This window comes from Theropithecus gelada, chromosome 6 (assembly GCF_003255815.1).
Source record: "Theropithecus gelada isolate Dixy chromosome 6, Tgel_1.0, whole genome shotgun sequence".
Taxonomy (NCBI): Eukaryota; Metazoa; Chordata; class Mammalia; order Primates; family Cercopithecidae; genus Theropithecus; species Theropithecus gelada.
In genome coordinates this window covers 117144781-117169331 of record NC_037673.1, presented here as the reverse complement: position 1 = coordinate 117169331, position 24551 = coordinate 117144781, and the positions used below count along the sequence as shown (strand labels likewise).

At 34.8% G+C, this 24551-nt stretch overlaps 1 protein-coding gene across 3 annotated transcripts in view; it reads right to left on the bottom strand.

The window, feature by feature from the left end:
* Positions 1-6658: 6658 nt before the first annotated feature.
* The window catches only part of PRR16 (proline rich 16), a 209463-nt gene continuing 191570 nt past the window's right edge, over positions 6659-24551 (bottom strand). For 2 of the 3 annotated variants that reach the window (XM_025388354.1, XM_025388353.1), the window contains one exon: positions 6664-8022. In XM_025388354.1, the coding sequence (XP_025244139.1) occupies positions 7267-7971 (705 nt within the window). In that variant the 5' untranslated portion in view covers positions 7972-8022 and the 3' untranslated portion in view covers positions 6664-7266. Of the gene's footprint in view, positions 8023-24551 lie in introns of all 3 variants that reach the window. The other variant, XM_025388351.1, reaches the window with a different exon arrangement.

The window sequence follows — 24551 nt, the reverse complement described above, 5'->3', positions numbered from 1 at the left end:
ATTGAGTAAATAATAATTTCCTATGAGAACATACATAGTCTAGTTAGCACCAATCTAGAAGATATTATAAAAGTTTGGAACATGTTTCTGACCTCTGCAAAGAATGAAATAGAATAATTTAGTGGCTCTGTCTATTCAATAACTCTGAAGGTTGCAGACTTGTTGAATCCTGAAATTGCATATCCATGTTGCCTCATCCATTTTGCATTTCAGCATTGCTGTCTAGGAAAGAACTAAAGCTTGTAGTCCCATTGCCTTAGAAGTTCATCTGGGGTTTGTGTAATTGTAGCATCCTTCTGTTGATATTGTTTATTACACTGTAATGGAGTAGTCCTGGTAATCTCAAGATACATACTTAGTGACCCAACAGCCCCATTAGGTAGAAAGAGTGGCACCGTTATCTATACTTTAAACGAAATCTCAAATCTGGTTGAGTAATTCTATCAGGAGCACTTAAGATCTGGGAGAAAGGCTGGGCGCGGTGGCTCAAGCCTGTAATTCTAGCACTTTGGGAGGCCGAGACGGGCAGATCACGAGGTCAGGAGATCGAGACCATCCTGGCTAACATGGTGAAACCTCGTTTCTACTAAAAAATACAAAAAAAAAACTAGCAGGGCGAGGTGGCGGTCGCCTGTAGTCCCAGCTACTCGGGAGGCTGAGGCAGGAGAATGGCGTGAACCCGGGAGGCGGAGCTTGCAGTGAGCTGAGATCCGGCCACTGCACTCCAGCCTGGAAGACAGAGCCAGACTCCGTCTCAAAAAAAAAAAAAAAAAAAAAAAAATCTGGGAGGATCGAGACTCAAACACAGACTTTCTTGTTTCAAATCGATATTTTGATCCTAATATATTGTCGTCCAGATTAATATTATATATACATATATCATAATTTACATCATCATGGTCCTAAATTTCTATAGTACATCATGATATTTATTTGGCTATTCTGGAGAGATTAGTATGTATCTTCAAATTAGGTTTATGTAATATTTGGGGGACAATTCATTTAGGAACCTAATTATAATTGAAAGATTATTTATTCAGAAACTTGCCAACTGAAAATTTAGTATGAAATTCTAAAGTGTTTAACTTAAAAATGCCTGTTGGTGACTATTCTCAGATAGAATTCAAATATGGTTGTTAAAATTTGTAAAAAAAAACCCCTCAATCTTCATCATACTAAATGTTGTTAATTCCTCCTGCTAAGCTTTTAGCAGAGTTATAGTAGATTCATTTCTATCTGTGTTTAAAATAAAATGACATCCTAGTTTATGGTGAGATTAAGTGAGCATGAGGTAATACAAAAAGAAAACAAAGTCTTCAAGAGTCTATAAAATATTCAGACACTAAAAAATTACCCCTTTGAAACTGCGATGGCTATGACTTGGGCCCACACCCATATGCAGATCTCCTTCCATTTCTGGGCATATGGGGACTACAAAAAAGCCATGTGACTAGTTTTGGCCAACGACACATGCAAGGGTGTCAAAGCACCAATCTTTGGTGCATAAATCTTAACTGATGTAAAAGCATCAATAAGATTCTCCAGTTGCCCCTTACTATGTTGTGATGATCCTCGATGAGAATGTTGGATTCCCAGGGTCAACACAGTCTTTACCAATGAATAAACTATTTGAGAGACTCCTGCTCTGAAGATTCTCCCAGGTTCAGGATGAACTCTGACAGAGTTCATAACAAAGAACTCAGATGTTTCTGAGATACTGGAGTTATTTGTTACCATAGCATATAGCCTAGTCTATCTTGGCTAACACAGAAATACATTTATTTTTCTATCTTATATCTCCCAACAGCCTTCTAAGGCAAATTCCAGAAAACGATGACTTTCAACTCTACAGATTACCTGTACACAATGCAGGATCGATGTTTTAGGTGCTGCTGAAAGATGGTAAAGAATATGGATTGTGGAGGCAGACTGCCTGCCTTATAATTCCGCTTGACCACTTACTGGCCCTAAGATCGTGGGCAACCAGTTTCCAAAACCGCAGTTTTCTCATATGTAAAATGTGGATAATAATTGTGTCCAAGACATCGGGTCGAAGGAAAAAATGATGTTATGAGGAAATGTTTTATATTCACGTAAAACCCTTAGAAGAGTGTTTAGAATAAAGTAAGCCCTTGATAAGGATTAGATAGCACGTATCTTGCTGCCATGAATCCTGACCCACTTGAGGCACACATTGTTTTATTTAGCTGGTCTAAAATCCCTTTGAGTGGTTAGGATAATTGACAATTACATTATGAAATACAGGGAAATCATATCCATAGCCTAATAACAAAAGTATAGAAATGCTTTTATTAGGGAGAGTTTTAATGCACTCTTTAGAGGTTCCATGGAGTAGATCTATTGCTACTTTTGGCTTTAGGGGTCAATGTTAAATAGATGAAATTCACAAGTGAAACATTAGTGTATGATAGTGACAAATTCAGGGTCAATGGCATAATTCTATGGAATCAGAACTTCTTAGGGAAAAGATCCAAAATAATAGTCTTTGAACTTAGAGAAAAAAGCTAAAAGGTGAAGCTACTGGTAAAATACATGAGAAAATAAGGCTTGCATTATTCAGCAGCTCATTCATTTTAGATGGTAGCTAAATTGCCTGAAATCCCTTTCATATTCTGCAAAGATCAAACACATTAAGAATGTCAAAACAACATTGGGTAACCCCTTTCAAGCGTCAAAATAACTGATCGAAATAAAGGAAAGATTTACAAAGTTTGGGGCTATGAAGAACACAATTAAGGGGCAATACTGTGGAGAGAAAAAGCATGGTGAGTCATGCTGGCAGCACAAAATGCCAGCCCAACACTTATCAAGGGGAAAATTTTGGCAGAATATTGAAACTGAGGTCTGGAATTACTCCGTTTGTAAATAAGTGTACTAATTCCTGTGTTATGTATTAGTATTAGAGATATGTTAAGTTTGAGAAAGAAGTTAATATTAGTCTACCTATATTTGATGAGTCTAGAAATTATAAATTATAAGCAATATTTCCTCCTTATTTTCCCTTTGTCTTTACACAATTCCATACCCCATGTCGGCTTAACCATATTTTAAAGAGAGTTATTTGTAAAGCTTCTTTATATTACACTTCAGGTTTTTTTTTTCCCCCCGATAGATCAGAATGGTAAATCCAAGTGCTCAAATGAAATGACAGCTTTCATAATTGCTACTCCATGAAGATATGACTAATTGCAGTTTTATGTTCAACACTACTGTGTGCCCTAACCATAGCATCACATCCGCCATTATTTCAGAATCATGTAACTCGAATAATTCGAAAACTCCAAAATGTTTACTGTAAACATTTAAATGTGTCATAGCTACACATTGACCCAGAAAATGTGATGTGATTTTGTGAAAATGTCTAGTAATTGTCCGATGCTGTGCACTTTATCTACTTTCGTGATATGGCTTTTTATAGAACTTTATTGCTCATAAATCATTTCCCCACTTAGAAATCATCAGTGTTTCATCAAAGTACCTTGCAATGTAATCTTTTGCTACAACTTGGAACATAGGTTATAGCAAGATGTGCTGCCAACAGAGAATTAGAAGCAACAAACAAAATCGTCAGGATAATTATAAGACTCAGCATCGCATCGTCACATACAATCCATGGAAAAAAATTCAGTCAAGGCAGTGATTCACGACTTGATCACACCACTCCTTGTGCAATTATATGCAGAACTAAACGCAGACCTTTCTTCATGGAGCACCCAGAAAGAGCTATAATTAAACTTTGTAGATTCAAGGTCTTGTATAGTTTCAGAGACTGTGAGTAGCTGCTATTCCGGTCATGCTCATCTGTCCACAGAAAGCTATATCAACTGTATCGTATTCCTTTATTCATTGAATAATTAGGATGCAGTTATAATTCAAACACAGGATAATTTAGGTTAATTAAACCACTTCTGCTAATAGTAGATTCATTTCTTCCAATATTATTCAATGAATGAGGGAAGAAATTGATATAATAACATAAATTGGAAGAGTGAAAAATTTGTTTTTGTATGCCCTTGTATTTTTGTGAAGATATTTTTAGATTTGGCTTAAGCATGACCTTAAAAATGTGTTTTATTTCCCTTTACAACTGCTACAACTATTGGTAGGTGGAAGATAACTTTGATCAATTTTTATTTTCTTTTCACCTTTCATCAGTAGAAATACAATAAACTCCAAAAATGGGAAAATCTTTGTCTAAAAAAAAAAAAAAAAAAGTGTATTCCAATTTAATTAATGAGTACCATGCCTTTTGAAATATGCCCTATTTTTACAGTATGAATGGAGATTATCATAAGAAGTGTATTACCATTTTACATTTTGTGGAAACGTCACCTTCAAAGGTGTATGAATGCTGGCTCTGTGGTAAACACTATGTGTAAATAAAAGTGTTCAAATGCACATTGTTACCAAAATGCAGTCTCAAGTATTTGAGGAAAACATTTCTGTTTATGGTCTTTAGGAAGAGGAAGTATGTACTCTATTTTATGATGATTTAATGGATGATGTGTAGAGCTTGCACTTCAACATTTACATTTTGAAAGCAATGTTGGCTGAGTACAAAAACTGTGCTGCCACTTATGACATTTTAATTATAAGTTTGCAGGCAAATATTATGATGCTCTATGTTAACTGCTTTCTGTTTTACAAGTTTGTATATATGTAAAACTATAACTAAGTTCCAATGAATGTGGCAATATCATCACTTGGGCAAGAAAACATATTGGTACAATATATTCCATGCATTAATAAAAAATGAAACAGCATGGAGTAAATAAATTCAAAATAAGTCCTAAGACTGCTGTAATCTAACATTAAATGTTGATTATGAATAAACTATCATAAAAAAGTAAGGTCCTTAGCAAGGTCAAAACTATAACATTTGGGGGATGGTATTTAACTCAGATTTCTAAGCCAGTAGTTAATTATTTATGTGTTGAATAAAAACAAATGTAGTTTTGGTATATATCACCAATCACACAGAAAAATACGGTCTTTCATGGAGAAGGTTTGCCTATACTTAGAGAAAGAGAAATGGATTTGGAACTCTGCCATTGTTTCTAGGCGTCTGGCTCAATGTCTTTACTCAAGCAACTTGAATGTTTCAATTTATTCATCTTGCTTTATTGCAAGGAAATTATCTGTTCTGTGGGTGATGTGTCGTTGCTAGAAAGCTCTACCTTGGGATCAAGTTTGGATTCCAGACATTGAAAAGTGTCACAGTATTAAACTATAGGATGATTATTAGGTCACAGTAACTGGCGGAAGATGAAAGATGAATTGAAGAAAGAAAACTGCATGTTTTCTACAACTGTGTATAATATTGAACGGTCTAGCTCTTGATAGACATGTGAAACGAAGTAATTATTTAACCCTAGAAATATGATAAAACCCTGGCTTTATTTATATCAAGACTAAATGCATGCATTGAAAAGTTAAGAACATATTATTTTGGTATTTAATAAGTCTATTATTTATTTACCTGGCTCATATCTATTAAACTTCTTAATAATACAGATAACACATTTTAGATTATGGCCTTTCTTGATTATGGATCTATGTTTTGTAACTTTCCGATTATTATATGTCTGATTATTTTGCTTTCATTATCTTCATGTCCAACATCTATGAAACATAATGCATGCTGAGTAAATATTTAACATGACATTCTGTTTTTTACTCATTAGATTGTTCCTTCAAAAGAGAAAGCCTATTTTCTTTTTGTATTCCATCTAAAATATATAATCATTTTTAATAGGAAGCTGTCAGAAACACTATTTAAATTACCATGATCTAGCTTGAAAAAGGCAAGAAAGAAATATGATTGAAGGCTACCTCCCTGTGCAAAGATTACAATTTTGAGAGCAAAAGCCAAATATTCATAAAAGCCATCGGATTCTGTATTAAGTTGTGCAATAACTACATTTCCACAAAAGATGACTCCCTCTACTCTTACCACTAAATGAACCAATTTTGTTTTCAGGAACCTGTCCTCATCATAACTCTAGGGGAGAGAAACTCATTTCCAGCTCCAGGACAACATATCTCATCAATTGAAAGGAATGCAATTGGAAGTTAAATTTGGCCCACGCGTGGGTAAAGTTTCTTAAGCTGGTAGATAAGACTGAAGAGGAGGATTTTTAGTTGATGTTAGAAGGAAAGATTCCTTCTCTTTCTTTTAGAGGACAGCAACAGCCCACGGTATCTTTCAGCTCTGAGGGGGAAAAACTTATGCCCAATGCTGAACAGCTCCTGACACCAGAAGCATTCAGATTTCTCCCTATAATTCTCCTGTAAATGTGGGTTCACTTGGGGAGGCAAAGAGTTTGCTAATGCAGGAGGCAAAACACCCTACAGCCTCAATGTAATTGTTTAGGGTCCATCCTGGAAGGTTGCTGAGTATGAGGAGGGCTTGGCAACATAGGGAGAGTTCGACAGAAGGCTCTTGAAGTACCAAATGGAAATATAAAATATGTAGTGTGTAAATTTCTATTTATGATGTGGAATATGATATTGCATTTAGAAAATTCTGATATACACTCACTGTAACTTCTCCAAACTCTGTCAGATCTGCTGCCCATTTTGAGGAATGTTAAATGAGATTAAATGAACCACTACTTCAGTTTAATTCTGAGGAACATTTGGTTTTGTCATTATTTACTATTGTTTATTGATTTAACAGTATTTCCACAGACCAAAGTATTTTATTACATATATAGCTGAGCACGTAATTCATAATTGTATAATATAGAAAATAAACTTCTTGGTATTGGCCTCAGCATTTAATAATGAAAAACTAGTGACAAACATCTTTAGAAAAAAATAATAAAATAGTCCTTCAGTATTAAAATTTCCTAGTAAAAAGCATTAGATCAAAGTTAAGAATATGACATGTTAATGCATAGATGACTTAGGCATAAATAAAATGAATCAAATCCCAGCTCTTATAGTAAATCAAAATAGGTGAAATCTGCAGGTTCACAGTTTGTCATAGGTCAATTGCAAAAACAATGCATTCGTATTTTTCATCATTCTGAGGTTTTTAATGATACAACATTTAAAATAATGCATACCCAGGATATAAGCAATGTGCTGCATACTTACCAGGTGATTTTTATGCCACTTTGCTGAATGCAGGATTAATATATTTGGGCTTTTTATTGCTTGAGTAGAAAGTGCTCGTTACTTATTATTTTATGTTTATAATATAGAAAATTTAAAAAAAAACATTTTTTTTAATGTCATACATCACACGGTTGTAGTGGTTGATTTCCTCAAGATCGTCTTCTGTGGTTTTGGTGCAGTGGGAGGAGGCACAGTTGCAGGTCTGACAGGGGGGAAGCTGTTACTGTGGCTTATTCCCATTCCCCCATTTTCTAGTGGGAAAGGAGGGAGATGGGGTGGAGGAGGGAGGGGAGGGCCTTGGTGAGGAATCTTTCCTGGTGGGTGGACAGGTTCGCTGTGTAAGTGGACCTCCCTGTTTTTTATGTTATACCGGGTATCACAGTCAGGACAATAGCCATGGTACTGTACTTTTTCATTGAACCGAACTCGTTCTCGAGGCCCTGCCTGGGGACATCTGTCTTTTTCAGGTCTATGCATCAGAGGCTGAACTGGAGCCTTGTCCAAGTTACTGTTGGGTATGCAGCAGATATCTCCATTTGGAATTTTGTTAGGTCCACCTGGTAAGCCTCCATTTCGTAGAAGGGTGCCATTGGTCTTTACGGGATTGGCAGTTGGAACCACCCTTTTGAGGTCTTCACACTTCACAGGTGTCAACCGTGGAGGAGGTGGTGGAGGGTTTGGCTTTCTCAGGACCGTGAGGATAGCAGATGGGTGTGCTGGGGGTTTAATAAGCGGTGCATTAGCCTGCACTTTGATCTTCTCTAGGCTGGAGGCTGTTGTGCCACTTGAGCTACTATTCAGCGTGTCCGTTTTGGAGCTGTCAGTCATCTCATCCTCCAGCTGTAGGTCAGAGGTCAGGGTGTCAATCTGGTCAACCACCTGGTGGAAAGGACAAGGTAATTGTTTTGAAGAGTGACCCAAACAAAGTATACTAGAAACAATGTCTTTTTGTCTAGGGGAAATCTGCTATGGAAGCTTTAACTGATATTGAACTGAGCATTCCATTGCTGCTTGATGTTTTCAGTCAATAAATTTACAGAATATTGACCATCACACAGAGGACCAACTGTTTGATAACATAATTTCACATGCCTAGAACATAACATATGATTTATATATGCATTCTATTTCTGACTCTGATATACCCACCCATAAAATATGAAACCTGATGCAGAAATATAACTGATGTTTTAAAATAATCAGAAAGTGCTTCCCTTCTGCTTACCATGTAGAAAGCTGTAGGAGAACATTGCTTCCAATCTTGAAATAAGAAAAAAAAAGATCATCTGCAAACTCATAACTTTTCCTGAGACCAACAGAAACCTGACCTCACAAGGCAACCAAATGAACTGAACTGTCAAGAGTTTCAAGCCCTCTGAGGATATACAGAAGACATCAACTGTTCAACCTTTAGAAAATCATAGGAAAAAAAGCAGCAACCATCAGAGTGGGTAAAGAAAACAACTAAAACTTTGATGACTAATTAAAGGTTGAATATGTGCTATTATGACAATCTAGAATCCTGGGAAGTCTCAGACACAGTAACATCTGTACTCACTCATGGCCTCCTTTTCACAGACCTCTCAGGCTGAGAGGAGAAAAGAGATGGAAGAGAGGCCCTGTTGGGCACACAGGCACAAAACCCCATCCACTTCTCAGACTGTTCTTCCTTATAAAGCAGAACCTTTACTGGTGTGTTAGCAAGAAGCCCTCCAACCTGTAAGATACAGGCAACGATCTTTTGCTTCTGAGAGAGGGTAGAAGCAAAAGCTGTCTCACCTTGCAGAAAGGGAAAGAAAATTATTTGGGCCCAGGACGCTAAACTAATAAAAAGCAGACGTTTACTATCACTGGGGGAATGACATGAAGTCACATCAGTCAAGGGCTACTACAGGCACCAGGCAGAGGAGCCAGGGACTCAGATAAGGCTGGCAGAGGCATCAGAGCATAAGGCAGGTCATCACCCACATTAAGGAGAAAGGTTGTGAAGACAGGAACATTGAATGGAAGTATCTTAGACAATGCAGTTCTAAGGAGAGTTTGGCAAGGATACTGGGGAGCCTGACATCTCCCATAACAGGGCTACCTTAGTGTCTCTGCCCTGTTCAGTCATTGGCTGGGAGCAGCAGTGTGGTCACTGCTGAAATGCTGGCTTTTAGAGTACAACATCAGGGTCCTCAGTCATTTACACTCTGCATTCAGAGGTCTTGGAGGCTATTCTCATAGCCACCATATATGCACTGTTATACATATATAAGAATGGAAAAGTTAACGGGCTGTTTTAAAAATAGTTTATGTAAGGAGACAGTTCCTTCATTTCACATATTTCCATCCCATTTATTCCATATGGAGATTGCTCCCTCCTCTTTTACTTAGGTCTAAGTTTAATCAACTGTGAAGTTGGCTCTTTGTCACATGGTGGCAGGATTGGGCTCAAAATGAAAACACCAAAAGCATCTAGATGTTGGACAGGATATAGACTTTACTTCTTCCCAACGAGACTCTTAAGTGATTGATTCCAGCAGGCAGGTAAATGCCACCAGGGTTCAGTCTTTGGATATCTCAAAGGCCTGCAAACTCAGCAGTTTCAAAACATTCAACAAATATAATAAATTCCACAAATTTCTTCTAGTATTTTCTATTTTAGCAAATGACAGTACAAACCTCACATCTGAATAATCAGAAATCCAGAAACTATATTGGATACCATCCTTTCACTCGCCTTCTGGTCCGGAGAACAAGTCCTTCTATTTTAGCTCCTAAATAATGAATCTTAAATCCATTCACTTTCCTCCATTTTCACTTCTGTCATCCTACTCTGAGCCTCTATGATTTGCCATATGGACTATCTAAAGCCACTTTACTTCCTTTTTCATTTCAGTAGTCTCAATTACTTTTTCTTTTTCTTTTCTTTTTTTTTTTTCGAAGCAGAAATGTGCTTTTGTTAACTCCCCATTTAAATCCTTTATATGTCTGCTCATTTCTCCTGTGATAAAGATCAACTCTTAAGACAGACTTCAGGATTCTGCACCAGGACTCTGCACAGTCTCTCGGTGGAATACTGGTGTTTATCACCTGGCTCTTGGCAGTGTAAGGAAGTCTTCATTCGAAAGGTTTTGTGTAAAATCCCACTGTGGTTGATTTCACGTTAGTAATGCGACATTACTGAGTCTGAGGTTGGGAATAAATGTACAGTAGCACACAATTAAAAAGTATACTATATATAAATAAACTCAGGAGCACAAACAATAGTGAACTGCAGTAAAATAATTTAAAATAACAGGGAACAATTAGAAAACCTTTGGTTTTAATGTAATTAGTTTAATTACAAGTTTACACAGTTTCACCTTTTTTTTTTTTTTTTTTTTTTTTTTTTTTTGAGACAGAGTATCACACTGTCGTCCAGGCTGGAGTGCAGTGATGCGATCTCAGTTCACTGCAACCTCCATCTCTTGGGTTCAAGCAATACTCCCACCTCAGCCTCCCAAGTAGCTGGAATTATAGATGTCTGCCACCACACCCAGCTAATTTTTTTGTATTTTTACGAAATACAAAAAGAGACGGGGTTTCAGTATGTTGGCCAGGATGGTCTCGAACGCATATCTCATGATCCACTCGCTTCGGCCCAGTTTCACTTTTAATAACTGTTATGTTTAACAACCAACCAGCTCACAAAATTTTAAAAAATATGATTGGCTTTTTAGCTAGTATGAGTCGGTTCCAGTCACTGTCTCATGCTCCTAAATAACTCTCAATCCTCAACTCTGTATTTCTGCTCCAAGTCTCTCTGGTCTTCTTTAGATCCTCAAAATCGCCTGTCTGCTTCCTGCCACAGAATGTTTGCACAAAACATTATTTCTTCCTGAAATGCTCTTCCTTCTTCTCTTAGTCTGGTTAACTCTGACACATCCTTAAAATGTTTCCTATTGCATTCTAAAGGCCTAACATAACAACCGGTATTAATTAGGGGCTCAGCAAGGATTTGTTAAGTAAATGCTCCGAGGGTTATTTCTTGAGTTTAAGTGTGAGCAAAAAGCATTTTCTTTCCGATTTGATTTTTGGAAGTGGTTGTTACTTCAAAACTTGTTCAGTTATTCTAGAAGAAAATGGGAAGAAAAGAATTTATCCATAAATGACCACCGAGTTGGTTGCATATTCACCAGCTCTGTCTAGAAAGTGAAAGGCTGTCTAAAGAATGTGAGAGGTAGAGAGACAGTCTTGGCTCCTGGGTCCCTGTCCTCTTTCACCTGGAGGTTATCTACCCCACACATTTTATCGTAGTAAATTCTGCAGCAAAGGAGAGAAAACATGTCTTTTATGAGGGAAGTGAAGCTGATTTTCAGGATGAATAAATGCCACCTCCATTCCTGCTTGTTTTACGCTTCCTACCTGGTTTCAGTCTCTACGTTGTTATGTCCCGAGTGCCTATAAAATTCCAAGAGAATAAAAAACAAACAAAACGCTGCTTTCATGGAGCAGGGAATCCAGTGAAAGGGCCTGACTTTGACTAGATCCTCAAACAAGTAACTGTAAAAGTGCAACTAGCTTAGGTACTCTGAAGAATACAAGCTGTTATAAGGGAAGAGGAAGACCCCATCAGAAAGTGAGTGAAGCATTCTGTAAGGATGAGTTGGAGCTTACTGGCAGAAGAGTGGTTCAAGCATCTGCTCAGGAAAGAGCCTGATAAAGGCCCTCTGACAGAAGAGATCACCTGAATGTCAGTGATTTAAAGACTGTTTTGTCTCAAGGGTACTGTGAGAGATGAGGTTGGAGAGTTAGGTAGCAGCTATCCTGTGAGAGCCTTTGAGATGATGTGATAAAGTACCACATATTTTTCTTTTAAAGAGTTGCAGAAGTGAGAGGAGTATTCAAACAGACAATGAATTAGTACTTTCAGAACTGAAGTGTCCTCTAGTTAAAGTATACAGAGTTTCGAACAAGAAAATATAAACAAACTCTCACCCAGACATACCATAGTGAAACTAGAAAACACTGAAAAACAATGATAAAAGTTTTACAACAACAAAAAAGGGAACACCAAATATTTATAGAGTAACAAAAATTAGGCTGACAGATTTTCACATAAGTAACAGTGGTCCCAAGATAATTTAGAAATAGGTTCATACTGAAAAAGTAATTGGGAATGTTAATATAGTTTACCTGATATGGAAGTGAGAGAAATAGACATTTTTAGACAACAAAGACTGAGAGAGTATTGCTCTTATAGCTCAGTATTGAAAGTATTGATAAATGAAAATTCAGCAAAAGGTAAATAATCAGAAGGAAGAACTGGAATGGAAGAAGCATAGATAAACAAAAGCATTGGTAAACAAGTAAGTCAAGTTATACATTGATTACAAAACATAATATATTAATGACTAATTTGGGACGGGGTAAGAAAAATGTGAAAATACTAGGAAAAAGAACACGTCTGATTGTAGAACAATCAGAATTAAACTATTTAAGGTCATTGTCTTTGTTGTGTGTGAGAGGAAAATTATTATCTATCTGATACTGATTAACTTTATTAAGTCAAAACTACAGGTGCAAATTTTAGAGAAACTATTGAAATAACAGGTAGAAAATTATCACTTCCAAAATAAATAAGAAATAAAAAGTGAATAAAGGAAATTCAATAAATCTAAAAAGGCAGAAAATAAGAAATCTTAAATTTTATCACAACAAAAAGCACCGTAAATGAAAGTTACTCTATAATAGAATAAGTGATGCCAATATATTTGTAATCACAAGAGTGTAAATAGATTAAAATAATGGATAAAAGTAGTGATTGCTGTCAAAAAGAGACACAGAAGACAATATAAAGTTATAGAAATAAGATATATCAGGCAAATATCCAAATGCAACCTGATGCAGCCATATTAATTCCAAGCACAAAACTTAGTCCAAATCTTTCTTAAGCAAAGCAACAGTATAGTATCGATACCAACTCAGGTGAATAATAAATAAATAAAATATAATTTAGAGTTCCTGTTCATGTGTACACACATATATGAGTGGAAAAAAGATTGTGAAGTAGCAATTCACATCAAGTGAATACAAATTTCCAAACACTCAGTCTTACTAGTAATTGAGGTCATGCAAACTTGAAAAAAACAACATAACATTTCAAACTCAATGATTTGGTAAAAATGAAACAACCTGATAATCCCAGTTGTTGGTGATGATGTGTATAATTGGAACTTATACATTGTCAGTGCAAATGTAAATTCAGTCAGTTCAGACAACTTTTAAAGAATACCTTATAAATTGAATAAGGTACACACTTTGTGGCAATTCTACTAGGAACACAACCTTGACTATGCCAGGGAAAGTCCAATAGATGTTCACGGGGTTGAAAATACACAAGGATATTCCCTGTAAGTTTATCATTTTTGTTATAGCAAGAAATTTGAAGCAACCTAAATATCTATTAAAAAGTGATTGTGTTAGCAAATATAAAGCAGTTAAAATGAATTAACTAGTGCTATATGTATCAGCGGGGATAAATCTCGAAAACCTAATGTTGAATATTTTAAGAAATAATAAAAAGATATATTCAGTAGATATATCTTGTTTAGGCATAGAAGCACAGGTAGTTTAGTCAATACATAGAAATAGATAATACACATCAAATTCAGAGAAGGAGAAACAGGAACAAATGAGGAAAGTCATCAGCTACATAATATCAGTATTTTATTGCTTTTAAAAGGATATAAAGTCATTCTGAGAAAATGTTAACATTTGTTAAATAAATTTTATTGTGGATATTTAAGGTACACATTAGGTTATAAAATGCATATACAGTGAAGTGGTTTCTACAGTGGAATGAATAAGCATCTCCATCATCTCACAGTTACCCATTTCTCCCCAACAAGGGAGCTATAATCTACTCATTTAGCAAAAATCCTAAATACAATACAATATTGTTAACTATAGCCCTCATATTGTACATTAAATCTTTCAACATGTTCATCCTACATATTTGCTATTTCGTATCCTTTGACCTACATTTCCCCATTCCCTGACCCCCAACTCAGACCATGGTAACCACTGATTTTGTTGTTGTTGTTTTAGATTCCACATATAAGTAAGATCATGCAATATTTTTCTTTCTGTATCTGGCTTATTTCATTTAGCATAATGTCTTCCAAGTCCATCCATGTTGTGGCAAAGGGCAGGGTTTCTTTCCCTTTCTCTTAAGGTTGAATAGTAAATATTTAACATTAGCTAAATGATTTAGAAAGAAATAAAATAAGTAAACCTTACAGATGCTATGTGGAAAACATACTAAAGGGTGCTGCATTTTATTTACTTAACCAATTAGATTTTATTACAGTCAAGTGAGAAGTAAATAAATCACCTAGAAAAAGAATCCACTATATCCTTATAATTGCACATCTCTGTTTTGCTTAAGGTATTTCAAAGTATGAAATTGCACCTAAAGGAATAGTAACCACAGGCATGATAGAAATTAAAGAAAAAACAAAATGAAAGAAAGTAGGACTGAAGGGATAGATTTTTTGCAGACAATTGGAGGTGAGAAGATAGCATGGCATCAATCACAAATCTGGGAACATCCACACGTAAACATCAGGTATCCAGAAAAAATGTATCTCAAACTTGAAATTGAGTCATTTGTCCAAATAACTGTGGCTATTCGGGTCTGTGGAGGACTTGGTTAATCACAGTGAAACAAAGAGAGTTTTAAAACAAGGATAATGGCAGAAGTTGTGTTTGAAAATCCCAGGAGGTTTTTAAAATCATGTATAAAAAGGAAGCTATAGTAGACTGGAATAATTAAGAATAGTGATAAATACGAGCTCACATGAGCTCAGTATTTTCACATATGGATAAATATATCTAATTTCGAAACAGAAAAGCAGATTTAGAAGAAATTAAATAATTATATAATCTAAGTTATTTGTGGAAATCCAAATTCAGTTTATATTACTTCTACAAAATTAAACTACAATGAATAAGGGTAATGGCACCATAGAGGTGTCATTAGAGTGGAATTCAGATGTCCTAGCTAGAGCAATTAGATAAGAGAAAGAAATAAAGGGAATCCAAATTGGAATATAAGAAGTTAAATTAACTTTCTTTGTGGATGATATGATCTTATATTTAGAAAAGAGTAGAGACTCCACCAAAACACTATTAGAATTGGTAAACAAATTCAGCAAAGTAGCAAGATAAAAAAACTATTAGTAGCTCCTTTTCCTATGCTCCCACTGTGTTTTGTCCTTTTAATACTACAATTGCCTTAATGTATTAGGACTGTCTATTTATGTGTATTCCCCCAGAACATATAAGCATGTGTTTCCATCTTTTATCCCTGGCAGAGAGCACAGTGACTGCACATAGTAAGAATTCACTGAGAATTTGTCTAGTGAGGGAACTGAATAAATATAGACACTATGAAAAAAGTCATTTATTGCCAATATTTCCATGCTACCCCAGTTTTCCATGGTTGGGTCTGATTTTCATAATCTTTAATCCCTCCAATTCCAGATGGCCCAGAAAGACATATAAAATGGATTAAACAGAGAAAAATACAGAATTGGTGAGACTTGGTGAGCTTTCTTCCTATTTTGCCTAATTCGTAAAGCTTTGCTCCAAAGCTTGACACAAAAAGCAGTTGAGTCCAACTCCAAAACAACTACAAGAATTTAAGTATATATTTTTCTTCAAATAAATTTCCATATAGCACTAAGTGCATTTAGAACCTAAATCTTACTTATATTGTTTAATAAAAAAATATATAATTCAACTGCCTTAAGAACAAAACAAAATGTACACCTCTTTCAATTTGAGTGAATCTTTAGCTCCTCCTTGTCGACAATTCTCAACCACAAGAATTTTCAATAACAAACTTAATGGAGAGAAATAAGGAACTTAACCCTGACTGAAACCTTTCCAAGAACATTTATAGATTCCTGTAAAATCTTTAAGGTTGACTTATAAAAACAATGACATTTTAAATATGGTGGCATTATCAGCGAAGAACTGAAAAGAGAAATTAATGGGAGCTATAGGAATTTCTAACAAGAGAAGGAGACAGGTAAAAACACTACCTTCCCATAACTGTTTGATCTTTCTCAGTAGCTGAGTCCAAATGCTGGTGGGTAAAAGAACTGTGTCCAACACAGGCATAATATATAGGAGAGCAACTGGCATATCCTCCTCTGGAAGAGCCCTCATATAAGCCTAACAGAGGTGAGGCAGGAAGTGGTGGAGTCAACAGTGAGGATATTCCAGCAAGGACACAGCACAGGAAGGCCACTTTGCCCTGAGTCCATAGTCACCGCACACGCACTTCATATAAAATGTGAAAAATCTCTACCCACCTATCCTAATGATCTACTGACAGGATGAAAATAAGCACTTCATTATACAGCCTACGACTCTGTGTTCTGCTGCTAGATCACAGTATTTCTGATACACTGTATACGAATTCATATGTGCGAATAAACCCTGTGGTTATCTTCTGAAAGGTAAAATTATATTGAATTCTACTTGCGTTAGAAACAATGTCATAAATGGAAATATATAAATTGTCTCACAATTTGGTTAACTTCTCTTTGTATTTGTGTAGAATAATCTATAAAAACTTTAAAATTAGGAGTGACTCGGGCCTCTCTTGACTTCTGAAAATGTCCAATGTCCAGTATGAAAAAGTCGCTCAGGAGATCTTCACTAAATGCTTGTTTTCAAAGGGAAGACTAGAACTGCATTGGGTTCCTAGGCCTGTCTTTGTATTTCTAGAGGAATCATATTTTATTAACAATATTATTGTTTCTTACAGATGAGGCCAATCAGCTCCTGACATAGTTCCACATTGTTCCTAAGTTCTTATCACCTAAAGCAACTAAGCATGTCTCTCTTTGCAGTCTGAAACATCTCAAGCACCATAATTGTATTATTTAACTCTTTCTTTTTTTCCTTGATATATTTGAAAAATCCAGAGTAAGTTAGATGATCTTGATGTCAGAGACCCAAGGTCTGTGTAACTTTCTGCTCTGCTATACCAAGGGGGTGGGCTCCATTTTCATGTCCAAATTGAGGACTGGGGCCCTGCTTTCGCATATACATTTCAAGAGGTAGAATGAAAAAGGGTGGGGAAGTCATAACTACTCTTTTTTAAGGAGATGTTTTAGAAGCAATACATTTTATTTGCTGACATCTCACCAGTCAAAATAAAGTCATCTTGAAACACGGATACTGGGGAATGCAGACTTTTATCTGGGATATGGTTCTTCTACAAAATAAAGAAGAAAGGATATTCCAAAGCAACAAGCTTTCTCTGAAAGAGATACTAAAACAAACACATAGTGACAATAAATATACACACCCACACAAAGGTACACGTCTAATCATACTGTCAGAAGGTAAATATGGAGGATATATACTTAAAAATGTTTACTAATTTTTTTGCAAGTTTTTCTGGAAACAGAGTAAGGTGCATTTTTGGGAGGTGTTGTTTCCTTTTGTAATATGCATATAAGTGGCAACTTACATCCTGTTCTCTGGAAATAAACTAGATTTTAAAATAGACAACAATCATTATTCATAGTTGAGCCTGATAAATTAAGTATTTACTACCTAATATTTTTTTGTCAAAAGCAAGTAAAACTATAATGCAATTTGTCTTATTTTTCTGTGTTCAATTGGATTCAATTAATATTTATTGTGCAAGTACTATTCATCTGGTAATATGTAAGATACTGAGGATAAAAAAATAAGTTTCTAGTTTAAATGAGACTAACCATATGTACTTCATGTCTTCCTCCTCAGATCATCTTTAAATGAGAGTAAAGAAGTATAGTAATAAACTCAGAAAACTTTGAGAGAAAAGTGAAATCTAACCAGAGATTTTTATAAATATATAGGTGAATTAATTAAAAAGGCGGAAAAAGCACTGATGACGTCCCAGAAGAATTTCAAATTTTAAAGTGGAATATAGAAAAAGTGGAAGTGATAAGTAATACAAAAGTTAGAGTGGGGCATTGTTGAATCACTGTATTTCACAAGAACACATTGTGTCTAATGGCCCCATACTCTTTCACATTCAACACGACTGGCAACATAGTAACAGCTAACAACCTTAAGAAAAAAACTGAAATCCTTACTATAAAAATATGGAACAATGTCTGTGGATAAGAATGCTCTGAGTATGGTTAACAGCAGCTCTGAATAAAGCTCTTCATTTTTTCCATTGGGAAAGTCATGAAGATAGAGTCACAACATCCAGCCATTTGCTCTTGCTCCATGTATGGGACGATTCTAAAACATCTATATTTTAAGAACATATGACTAAGTTTCATGAGATTTTTGAGATAAGCAACAACACAAAACAGAAGGATCAAAATGAATGAATTGATCAATGTTGAAGATGAAGCTGCCATTATTAGTGAACTAAATAGAACTTTGTAGTAAATCTAATTAATCTATTTAGAGATGCTTGAAAATGTACTGCAGTTATAAAATAATAACATATGTAAAAATAAGAAATCATAAAATAAAAAATTGGAATATAAAACAAATGCTAAATTTAAAAAGTATTAATAGGCTGAAAGATAAAAATAAAATCTTAGAAATATCAAATATAAAGTAAATATGTATTTTAAAACTACAAGAAAAAAGTTAAAAGACATAGAGCAAAAAGATCAACATTGGAGCTTCAATAACTGATTAAGAAGTTCCAGAAACAGAAAAAGAGAAAATGTGAGATGGTAATAATAAAATAAATAATGGAAGAATAAAGATTTCATGGTTGACAACAGAAATGGAGCTTCAAATGTAAAGGACCAATTGAATGCTGATGAGAATGAATGAAAAATAAAAAAAAGTCAATTTCAAGACACTGAGAAAAAATACAAATCACATGATCAATACAGTTTATTCAGGAGGAACAGTCAGTCAAAGACATTTTACCAGTAACTTCAAAAGTTCCAGGACAAATTATTTCAACCCCAGTTTTAATTCCTGGCTAAATTAATAATGTTTTGTAAAAGTAAATTAAAATATTTTTAGATATTAAGGACAAAGACACTTCCTTCCTTCACATCCATTCTTTAAAAGTTAATTAAGGAGATATTCTGGCACAATAAAAATGGAATCCAAGAAAGATGAGATGCATAGGATCCAAGAAACATTACATTTAACCCAGCCTTTTTTTTTTTTTTTTTTTTTTGCCAGAGGCAGCAGCATATACAGTGGCATGCAGGTATGAAGGACAATTTTTTCTATATTGGTAAAAATAAAGTAGGTAGATGGCATATCAATACCACACATGGCCAAAAAAAAAAAACAGTTAAGAGGTTGCAGGAGGCCCTGTAGTGTTGCCATGTAAGACTTCAGATACTTGTTGAAACTTTAAAGCTCAATTCCCCAAAGATGTATATTTACAGGATTGATTAAAAAATGTAGGAAGTATTTGTACATAGACTGTAGATGAATGCACATGTTTTAGTAGGGTTTTTTTTTTTTTTTTCTTTGAGAAATGGTCTCACTCTGTCGCCCAAGCTGGAGTGCAATGGTGCAATCTTGTCTTATTGGAGCCACTGCCTCCCAGGTTCAAGCGATTCTCCTGCCTCAACCTCCTGAGTAGTTGGGATTACAGGCATGTGCCACCATGCCTGGCAAATTTTTTCTTTTTTTAGATATGGAGTTTTGCTATGTTGCACAGGCTAGTCTCAAACACCTGAGCTCAAGCAATCCACCCACCTCAGCCTCCCAAAGTGCTGGGGGATTACCGGCATGAGCCATTGTGCCTGGCCTGGTAAGTTCATGTTTAAAGTCTAATTATTTTATAGCCATAGCATAGGTAGTATATAAACAGCCCATATCTAAATATAAAATTCCACTCTAGATAAGATTTGTGTAAAAATGTTAACAGCCCTTGTAGCCTTGAAAAATTACACAAGATTCAGGAGTTTATGTTAATTGGAACACTAAATGATGTAAAAATTTTAACTCTATAATTTGTAAAACAAGATGTTTACGTGCTTTCTAAAGACCCATAATATAACGCCAAAGTACCTGGTTTCATTTAATTCATTTTGTCATACTACCATACGCATTTGTAAACTGCACTTGAAATAAGTAGAAATGACCCAAATCATCATACACCACTTCTAACTTCTAATTGTCACATGCCAAAATCCTATTTACGAAAAAGAAACATAAAACAAGTACTAAGGGAGAAAGTGATATTAAAGCATCACATAGTTCCATATAGTTAAATGTATTACATGTTATAGTCCCTACATGTAATTCTCACGTTTACTTGTCTATAAGTTTTATAAATGAGGTTTTTGCTTTTCTTTCATTTGTAACAAACATTATTCACAGATTATAATGGCTGAAATATCATTGCTAACTTTATTTCCTGTTTTCATCAGCTACCTTGTGATTTTAACAGCCAGCATGGCTCTCTGAGGCTTCCTGTAAAGTGTGGCAAAGGAAACATCCTTCATCACAATTGCTTTAGTAACCTAATAGATGTAAAAGCTGCGACTACTTGCATTTTGTGTGTATACACTTCAAAATGATTCCATTATGTTAATCATGTTCAGAAAGAGACTGTAACTCAAGATAATGGAACTGTAAACTTTAACACAAGCTTATAGCTTTCAATATCTGTAATCTCTTTTTGTATTTGTGAAGTATGAATTAAACAAATCCTCAAGTTGTCTCTTTTAATTTTCCCTATAGATGTTAAACTAGTTCAATAAAAAATATTCTGCAAGCATCACAGTAAGGTAGTAAGAGTAAGACTCTGCTGTATCCAATCCACTCTTTCTTCTATTCAATCCATTCTCTGCCTTGCAGTTAGAGAAGACTTTCTTTAAATATGTATCTATTTCACACACATACACACACACAGACACACACACACACAATATAAATTATTAAAAGCCCTTAATTAATTTGTAATTGCTCTTAAGATAAACAGGAAATACTTAACAAGGCTACAATACTCCCAGGAACCAGGTCCTACCATCCATACCTGTGTCACCCATCCTCACTCCACACTCTTTTCACTTCTCTTAATGCTTAGAAGATGCTAAGTTCCTGCCTGTGGGTTCTTGTATAAGGCAGTCTCTACTTAGGACTAGTTCGTTTCACTGTTTCCTCCCACAACACACACACACACACACACACACACCCCTAACCTGCCCTTCAAGAAAGCCCCTGTATCTCCTCAAGGCACTCTTCCCGATTGCCATCAAGTCCTGTTACGCAGCCCTAGATCTCCTGTTCCTGTGTTTCACACCATGTACCACATGGTGATCCAGTGATTCATTGTGTAATTAGCCCCTAAAGGTTTGTCTCCTTGGCAAGACTGTAACCTCCCAGAGGGCAGGAAATTCTGTGCATTTATGTCTAGAATAAGAATATATGTTGAATGAATGAACAATAAACATACAATAATCAAAGGAAAAGTCTTACAACAAAATGTTTTTATATTAGATTCTTATTGTTTACATTTTGTGGTTGATTATAAACTTTTGAAGTAATAAATTTGGGTGATAAATAGTCTATGTTCATGAGAATTATAACTTCTTTGTTTTTCGTATATATATATACACACACACACAGAGACACATAAATTTAAAATGTATGGCATTTTCATAGAGAGATGGTATTCACGTGCTATATTAAAACAATTTTGAAATATATAGTATTACTTATCAATATTTTTAAATAAATATTTACATTTACATTAAAATGATATTTTGACATGTTTTTACTTTTTACATCTCAGATACTGAGCAGAATGCTTAGCATACAATGCAAAGGAAGGCACATTTTAGTAAATTATACTTTATTTGCTTAAATTATCTTAGTATCTATTCACAGTATTAAATTACTTGTTAAAAAGATCAGAAAACTCTATCCTCTCCTTGATATCTCAAGCAGGTATTTCCACTGTAGAAATAATAGCATTTATCATGTATTCAAAGTAATATTACTAGAAATGTTGATACTGATAACACTACTGCATGTAAAGGTAAGATGGTTGGATGTATTGATGATTTGGACTCTCACTAGTTTGAGATGATAAAACTGGATTTTTCTAGCGTTAGCTCTGTACTTTGCAATTTTTTTAAAAGAAAGTAAAAAAGAAACTCTGATATCTGATCTTTGAGAGAAGAGGTAGAAAAAAGTAGGGAGCACATAAAGCACAATAAAATGCACAGTAAAAGGAAGATTTGAAAAATAAAACGAGAGTTCTAGGAGTATAAAACCATCCAATGTAGTACAGCGTAAGGGGTATGGTGTGTGTGTATATGTGCATATTTTAGGATTTTAGTAAATAAATGGGCAAGCTAGAAAAAGGAGGAAATGTGTAAAGACAGAAAGGGAAAAAGACGCAGGTAAAGAGGTTTGAGAATGCCTAAGGGTCTTCAACACCATGCTAATGGGTGGGGTTTTACCTGAAGGTAATCAGAAAAGTGCCAAAAAGCAAGTCATAAAAAAGGATTATTCTTGTCACAAGCAAACCTACGGAAATTACGGAAAATGATACAAATTGTGAGATTACATCATATTATATTTGCGTTCGCGAAAACATCTGAAAATCTCTAAAGCCCATCTTTGGCATATTCTCCACAACTTGAAAATACCAAGTTTGGCTCAAACATGAGGGGAGTGTGCTTAGCATGAATGCACAGGGGGACATTATCCTTGGTTTACTAAAGGTATGCAAGCATTATGCTATTCCTTTCTGTGCTGGAGTTCCAGCATTCGTAATGGAGTAAGGGGGTTGCATTTTAAAATACAATATCTTCCTGTCTGATTTAATCACCCAGAATATGTGACATGAAAGAGAGGGTTTAAAATCTGAAATTCTTGTAGAATAGGCTTTCTAACCATTTGCTTTCACTGTCATGGGGCTCCAGAGATTTTTTATAAAAATAAATTACATATAATTTGAAAACAATGAAAGTCTACATAACAAATATAAGTCATTTAAATCTGCCAAGAGATTTTGAAAATTGATATTTTACAGCTCTCATTCTGTTGCCAAATCCCAGAAAGACTTCAACATTTACTTCTTTTCTTTATGAAAACAGAGAATTTAGTGTATCCATAGCAAAAGCCATTCATGTTGTTTAATTTTAACAAAACTATGTTGGGAGATACTATAAATACACATGTTCTATCTGTGGTACTGAGAAAGGCAAAACATAGAATATTTTTTCTAACTCCTAAAAATGTTAAGGCAATGAACATATGAAAACTGTAACACCAATCCCATTGTGAATCTGTATTATTTATCACTTTTCACATGTCCAAATATAAAACATTGCCTTCATTACCTACAGTGCATCAAAGATATTACATATTTTGCTTATGGTCAGAATAAAAGTATTGTTTATTTTGTGTACTATAACATTTAAAACATTATAATTACACCCTAAAACCTTTGGTAGTCATATAAATCCATTGTTTATCTTCATAAATATACTCTCATTCGTTAAAAAAAAAAATCAAAGCCCCCTAGTGTTCAAAACTGTATATTTCTATTGTACTTCATTAAATTCTCTATGAATTATTACTTTAAAAAATAAATTAGCATATTTGTTACACTGTGAACGTAAAACCTAGAAACACTTTTTTCTTTCAAAACAAGACTTTTTCTTTTACTGAGTTCCAATTTAAAACAAAAGGTGAAACAATTGTGGCATTTAAATTAATATCATTACTTAAAAAACATCTCTTAAAATATGCTGGGTAATTTAAAATTATAAGTTTGACAACATGTTTTAAAATTTCAAATTTAGTATGTGGAGGATTAGACATATGGGCTGAAGGACACATGATTTTCACATGTAGAAATCAAAAACTAGAGGATAATGTCTAATTATTCTGAGTAATTTGTAATATCAACCTAGTCTAATAACACATTTTTCCAGAAGGCTAATGCTAATCATTCATATTCACATAAGAGCTATATAAGGAATTATTTAAAAAATGATAAGCCATTTTCAAATTGTAGAGTTGGCAAATTAAAAGGGGGAGGTGTACGAATACACCGCCATCAAGCAGGGAGCTATGATAAAGAGGGGAGGGTGTGGGGGCCTCATATTGCCCTTTTCAAAAGGTTTTCAGAGAAGCTAAAATAATTTTTATGTGAAATTTACAGATTTTCAAACACTGGTGTAATAATAAAAATAATTTAAAAAACTCATTGTGCAAGCTGTGCCAAATCTGCTTGGAGGAGTTAATGAGCTCACACACACGTCAACATTTTGAGGCCGTTTGCTTAAAAGACTTAGTGTCATTACATGCAGCCACCACAGAGTTATTCTCTTATGGCATGTTAGAAAAAAACACTTGGATAAATCTTCCTCAAAAGTAAAATATCTACATTCGTCTTTCCTAAACAATAAATTCTC